Genomic DNA, 7463 nt, shown 5'->3' on the forward strand with positions numbered 1-7463 from the left:
TGGCGTTTCTGAATACCTCGCCTAGCGTGATGGCCGAGTTTAATAACCTCCAGCAGGCAGTCGGTAATCAAGGGAGGGTTCTCGAACAGCATAGCCAGCTGTTTGAGAGCCTTGCTAACACGGTTACTGCTCTCACGACCCAGCAGTCAGAGCAGCACTCTCAGCTAGCTCAAATCACCACTAGCCTTCAGGATATCGCTACTCAGCTAGCCCAGCTAAGGGTAGCTGCTCCAGCTAGCCTAGCCTCCGCTAACCAGGCCCCGGTTAGCTCTCCTGCTAGCGCTCCCTCGGCAGCCGCTTTTCCGGTAAGCAAACCCGATAAATATGACGGTTCCCCCGATTTGTGCAGAGGTTTTCTCTTGCAAATGTCATTATTTTTTGTTAACTCGCCGGTTAATGTCGATGCAGCGCGCATTTCGTTTTTTATATCGCGCCTTACCGGCAAAGCTTTGGATTGGGCTACTGCTATCTGGCCTAGCATCGAGGGTAGCACATACGAGCATTTTCTTAAGGAGTTTAAACTGGTTTTTGATCATCCTCATCACGGACAATCTCAGGGGGAGTTATTAGTAAAGTTACGCCAGGGAAATCGTTCAGTTTCAGATTATGCTTTAGAATTTCGTACTTTGGCTGCTGGTAGTGGTTGGAACGAACCCGCTTTACGGGTTATGTTTCGTAACGGGCTCAGAAGTGAAGTGTTAGCCGAATTAGCATGCAAGGATGATGGACTTCCCTTGGACGAACTTATATCACTAGCCATCAGACTTGATCAGCTAAAACAGAACGCGGTACCTGGTCGTAGAGCTGCTTTGTCTACTCTGCGTTTTCCTACACCTCGTGCTTCTGGATTTACTCCACGGGACACACTCAGAGAGGAGGAACCCATGCAAGTGGACGCTACCCGTTTATCAAAGGAGGAAAGAATGCGGAGAATTCAGGCTGGACTTTGTTTCTATTGTGGCAGAGCAGGCCATGTGTTGAGAAATTGTCAACTTTACCCTTCCCGAGTTCAACGTCAAGTTACTTCAGGCTCGTCCTACGGTGGGCTCTCCCATGGTTACCATGGCAACCCGGACCGTCCATATGAGCCACCTGCTTCTGACTCGGGAAAGCGTGTGGAAGGGGTTCCACACGCTAAAAGGGTAAGCCGACCTAGCTCTGACATGTATTCAAGATCTTTTATTATATCAGTTATACTGTTCTGCCAGTCCTCTTCCTTTGTTTTTCCAGCCCTGATAGATTCCGGAGCCGAGGGGAACTTCATTAATGAGCAGCTGGCCAGAAGACTCCAGATCCCGTTAGAATGCCTGGAGAACCCAATGAGACTGTCAGCGGTGGATGGGACCCCAGTTGGACAAGGAGCCGTATCCCACACCACCACATCAGTCAAGCTGAACGTCAGCGCTTTGCACTCAGAGGAGATCAGGTTTTTTGTGATGAGGGACACAACTTATCAGATTATTTTGGGACTTCCATGGTTGAAAAGACACAATCCTCTGATTTCTTGGTCAAATTGTGAAATAATCTCATGGTCACCATACTGTCATGATCACTGTATTATTGGCCCTAAATTATTGATCCAATCTACTACTGTAGAAAGTCCTGGTTTGGAGTCACTTGCACATATTCCTCCAAATTATTCAGATCTAGCTGAAGTATTTAGTAAATCGCGTGCGTCTCAACTCCCACCACACCGTTCGTATGATTGTGCTATTGAGCTTACTGATAATCAGATACCACCGAAATCACGCATCTACCCGTTAACTCGGACTGAGGAGAATGCTATGGAGGAGTATGTGCAAGAGGCCTTAGCTCAGGGGTATATTCGTCCATCTACCTCTCCAGTGGCTGCATCCTTCTTTTTTGTTAAGAAGAAGGACGGAGGTCTTCGTCCATGTATAGATTATCGTCAGCTCAATGCAGTTACGAAGACGTATCCATACCCACTTCCTTTAGTACCTGTAGCTCTTGAACAGTTACGTGGGGCTTCCATTTTCACTAAATTAGACCTGCGTAGTGCGTATAACTTGGTAAGGATCAGAGAGGGGGATGAGTGGAAGACTGCCTTTACTACCACTAGGGGGCACTATGAATACTTAGTTATGCCGTTTGGTCTCAAGAATGCCCCTTCCGTGTTCCAATCTTTCATTAATGATGTACTACGTGACATGTTGGGGAGATTTGTAATAGCATATATTGACGACATTTTGATCTATTCATCGGATTTGCATACTCATGTCTCCCATGTACGTGCAGTATTGAACCGACTCCTCCAAAATCAACTTTTCATCAAAGCAGAAAAATGTGAATTCCATTTGTCCACCATTTCTTTCTTAGGCTATGTAATTAGTGCTAAAGGTATTACCATGGATGATAAAAAGGTTCTGGCAGTAGTTAATTGGCCTCTTCCCAAATCTGTTAAGGATCTACAAAGATTTCTTGGTTTTGCCAATTTTTACAGAAGATTTATTCGTAATTACAGTTCAGTCGCCGCCCCGCTCACAAACCTGTTGAAACGCAATGCCAAAAAATTGGTATGGTCAAGTGAAGCATCAGATGCGTTCTGCTCTCTCAAGGAGTTGTTCACTTCAGCTCCTCTTCTAAAACATCCGGATCCCAAAGAACCCTTTATAGTTGAGGTTGATGCGTCCAGTGTAGGAGTGGGTGCAGTTCTGTCCCAGAACTTTGGCTCTCCCAGCAAGATGCACCCAGTGGCCTATTTTTCCCACAAACTCTCTCCTGCTGAACGTAATTATGGAATAGGTGATCGTGAACTTTTGGCGATTAAATTAGCTTTAGAGGAGTGGAGACACTGGCTAGAAGGAGCATTACATCCTTTTGTAGTGATAACTGATCATAGGAATTTGGAGTACTTAAGGTCTATGAAAAGCATGAACTCACGTCAGGCTCGTTGGTCAATTTTCTTCGCGCGTTTTGATTTTGTTATTACTTATCGACCTGGTTCTAGAAATACAAAGGCTGATGCACTTTCACGTATTTATGAGGATGACAGTGCAGAAACTTCAGAACCCTCCGCTATATTAAAACCAGGTATTGTTTTAGCCCCTATTCGATGGGAGATCTCGGATGAGATTGATCAAATTAATTCCACTTCACCTCCTCCTGTACAGTGCCCTCCAGACAGGACTTTTGTACCATTGCAATGTAGAGATAGACTCATAACATGGGCCCACACCTCACTCACTTCGGGGCACCCAGGGGAGACCCGCACTTACCAATTGCTAGAGAATCGTTTCTGGTGGGAAAATATGCGGTCAGACATCCACCGCTTTGTATCTTCCTGTACTGTGTGTGCTCAGAGTAAGACTCCCCGTACTCTACCTGCTGGTAAATTAGTACCGCTGCCCGTTCCTGCTAGGCCCTGGTCTCACTTAGCTGTTGATTTTGTTACGGATCTCCCTGAATCTATGGGGCAGACAGTGATCATGACAGTCATAGACCGTTTCTCTCGCGGTGTTAGGTTCATTCCTTTCTGTAAGATGCCTACTGCCTTAGAAACTGCAGAAGCGTTATTTAACCAAGTGTTTCGTGTGTTCGGAATCCCAGAAGATATAGTCTCTGACCGAGGTCCTCAGTTTGTTTCCCAGGTTTGGTCTGCTTTTATGAACAGATTGGGTGTATCCGTTAGTCTATCCTCTGGTTATCACCCACAGAGCAATGGTCAATGTGAAAGAATGAACCAGGAACTAGGGAAATTTTTAAGAATTTACTGTTCTAACAACACCCATGACTGGGCTAAATTCCTTCCTTGGGCCGAATTAGCTCAGAACTCTCTAATTAGTTCCACCACCAAGATGACACCTTTTCAATGTTTTTTAGGCTACCAACCACCCATCATGCCCTGGACAGCCGAACCCTCTGATATTCCCGCAGTTGACGATTGGATGCGTCGGAGCGAGGAGGTGTGGGAGGAGACTCATAGGCGCATTGAGACTGTTCTACAGCGACAGAAACAGCAGGCAGATCGCCTGCGCCGCGAGACCCCCCTCTATTCTCCCGGGGATCGGGTTTGGTTATCGACCAGGGATTTCCGGCAGCCAGATATGCATAAGAAGCTCTCAGCTAAGTATATTGGTCCCTTTAAGATTATCAAAAGAATTAATGAGGTCACTTATCGTCTCGACTTACCGTCTCATTATCGTGTATGCCCTTCTTTTCATGTTTCTCTGCTAAAGCCGGTTATCCCTGGTCCATTGGATGAGACTTCGCTTGGGGCACCTCCTCCTCCTCCAGTGGCTATGGAAGGTGGTCCAGTTTATGCAGTGGAACGATTATTGGACTCCAGGCGGAGAAGGGGGACCCTGGAGTATCTTGTGGACTGGAGGGGTTACGGACCGGAGGAGAGAAGCTGGGTGCCGGCAACTGATGTTCTGGACCCTTTGATGGTGGAGGACTTTCATCGGTCTCATCCGTCCCGTCCTGCACCACGTCCCAGAGGTCGCCCTCGGAGAAGGTCTCCGGTTCCACGAAGGGGTAGACGTCGTGGTTCGGACTCGGTCCATTCCCTCAGTTCCGTCCGCGGCTCCAGAAGGGGTCGTCCCAGGTCCAGGGTCTCCGTCCATCCCGTTCCCGCTTCTGGACAGCCTGTCCAGGTTGCCACTGGGGGTGATGGGGTTGTTTCCTTGTGTCGTCCTCATCCTTTGTTACCTTCGGACTCTTTGGAGGGGGGTACTGTTACGCAGCCTGGCTCTCCTTCCACACTACCGGACTCTATTTCCCAGAATTCCCCAGATTATGACATCAATAATAACCCTTCACATTCACCCAATCACGTTACGCTCCGACGCTCTGATTCACCTGTTTACTAAATTACTTCCGGTTCATTCTTATCTAGATTCTGTATTTAAGGCATCCATTTGTAAGGAAACACCGCGAGGTATTGCCAACTCATGTTGCGTACTAAGCGTTTTCTGGATTACTGTTTTTGCCTTCTCGTTACGACTCTGTGTTTGGATTTTCGGTTTATGTCTTTTGTTTTGCCCTTGTTGGATTTGGTATATGGTTGGACTGTTTTCCGGTTTAGAACTTGGACTGTATCTTTGACTACGTCTCTGGTCATCGGTGAGATTATTGTTTGTTTTCTGTTAGCAGAACCTGTTAACCTTTCTTATAATAAACCTGCCTGTATTTTTAACTCGGCTCGCGTCACTCCTCTCTACCTGGCGTTTCAATCATAATATTACCTTAAAACAGTTATCCTGTTTGTACAACTAATTTGTATGTCTAATCTAAATTAAACTTGTATTGGAATTATATATAAATTAAATAATTTACTATATGATATACATCATTACAAATCAAAACTATAATCCAGATTTATGAGCTCAGAAACATACATTAACATTGTAATTACAAACAGTTTCTTGTGCGTATTTTAGTGATAATGGCGGGGAAAATATCTTTAATCTTCCAATTTGCTCACCTTTCACATGTATATAATAATGGAAACACAAAATTGCATTTAATGTATAACATATGCTGTTTCTATATCTGATAAAATAGTCTGAAGATCTGCATATCAAGTCACAGTCTCTTGCTCAGAAATGTTAAAGCCTCATATAAAAAGACATATAAAACAAATAATTATAAACTTGTTCAAGCTATATTATCTGAATTTTGTGTTTAATTTCTTTGCTACAAAGATTAATATATAGATGAAATCCAAGTATCATAAAAGTAATAATGCTGTAACCAGATTTAAGAAGGGGTGCGTTTTCTTGGAGGCTGGCTGAATGTTATTAAAAAATGAATCAATACAATTCCACATTGCATCATAACTTTTTGAATTGATATGGTTCATTCTGCATCAGTAAAATGTTTGTTTCCTTTATTCATGGCTGGAATCGACTGTATTTGTTTAAACTGTTTGTCAATTTATCATGTCAGCTCTCCTCCACGCGCTGTAGAGACGCCACCGCTACGACAAAATCTGCACACTGTATAATCTGTAACACTAAAGCTTTAATAATCAGCAGGTTTGTATATAACTGTAGGCGCCAGATGCCTATTTTATGCCTAGTTTTGAATTTTCCACATATTATGTGTATTTGATATTTATATTTCATATTATAATGTCATATTGATAAGATATTTGATACTGATTTAAATTTATGCTTGATATATATTAATAATTTAAGTAAAAACATGTTAAAATGTGGATAAAAGGTTAAAATGTGGATTTAGAATAATTACAGGAAGTGACATAGTTGACCTTTAATCACAAGGCGCCGATGGGGGCAGACATTTTGGGTTGTTGTGGTTAGAGTGACAGGGCAGAAGCAAGGGGGGAGCCTCACAGGTTTTTTTGACCGTGCGATGCCGTGGCCATAGTCAGGCTGTGGAGTGACTATAATTTACATTAGTGGACGCTTAAGAGGCAAAGGTACATGTGTATTCGTTTTGGTTATAATTTTTTGTGAAATAAAAAATACAAAACACGACTTTGGTGGAAGATATCTTTGCTGTTGGATCCTGTAACACGCGTCAGCCACAAAGCTCCAACCTATGAAGATTTTTGTTTAGAATACCCTACAATAACTGTATAATCACAGCAGCCCTGTAACAGCCCAAGAGAGGAAAATGCTCCTTTCCCTTTGAGCTGCTTGTCATAAAAAACGTTCGCTCGAATTACAGAAATCGTTCGCTCTAATTTTAGAAATGTCGTTCACTCGATTAAATTTTTTCCCGGGCTCCGTACAGAACAGACGTATTGGGAATAAATAAGAAGGGATCATTATTTACAGTAATGTTTATACAGGTCTTCAGATACACACTGAAATTCTAATAAATGTGAATATTTTATTATTTCTTTTTAGATAACTGCATTTATAGTTATAATAATTATAACACTAATGTGCATTTATGTGTAAATGAGAGCTGTTCACTGAGACTGTGTAATAAACAGTAAATGATGATTGGCCTTTATAAATACAGTAAGTTCAATATTGGAACTGTGTTCAGATCAACTTAGACGAGATCAGTTGTACTGCACTTTTTCTTCTTCTTGTTTTTTTCTTTTGAAGCAGAGATTTTACACTGCAGTGATTTTTACAGAGCAGACGGTGTTCTGAAGAATTGTGCTACTGTATCGAACTGTGCTCCCCTAGTGTATATTTAAATATAAAAATACAACAAAACACCATATTAGAACAGTCTCCTGGCAGGAATGTAGGTAGGATAACTGTATAGCCTAAATCACTTTATCGGTGTGAAGTAGTTAGGTAGTTAAGGTAATAGAGGTGATTAGAAACCATTTTTTATTTTGTTTTTAAATTGTTTATTATTTATTCTTTTTAAATTGTCATTTACTTTTATGTAACCCTTAAATTAAAAAAGTACAGTGAGCTCAGGCTGTTTAATGCAGTTCTGGAAAACAGAATCATCAAGAAAATCGTATAAAAACATTATAAAATGTGGGTCAGAGCATGCGCAGTGGCAGGGAG

The 7463-nt window shown here is 42.5% G+C and overlaps 1 protein-coding gene across 1 annotated transcript; it reads left to right on the top strand.

Annotated features, from left to right (window-relative positions):
- The first annotated feature begins 1336 nt into the window (after nucleotides 1–1336).
- LOC125785561 (uncharacterized) lies at nucleotides 1337–5155 on the top strand. The gene is made up of 2 exons (XM_049469195.1): nucleotides 1337–1426; nucleotides 3841–5155. The coding sequence occupies exon 2, from the start codon at nucleotides 3858–3860 to the stop codon at nucleotides 4827–4829; it is 972 nt and encodes a 323-aa protein (XP_049325152.1). The 5' UTR covers nucleotides 1337–1426; nucleotides 3841–3857; the 3' UTR covers nucleotides 4830–5155.
- Nucleotides 5156–7463: the final 2308 nt, after the last annotated feature.

Source organism: Astyanax mexicanus, chromosome 1 (genome assembly GCF_023375975.1).
Source record: "Astyanax mexicanus isolate ESR-SI-001 chromosome 1, AstMex3_surface, whole genome shotgun sequence".
Lineage (NCBI taxonomy): Eukaryota > Metazoa > Chordata > Actinopteri > Characiformes > Acestrorhamphidae > Astyanax > Astyanax mexicanus.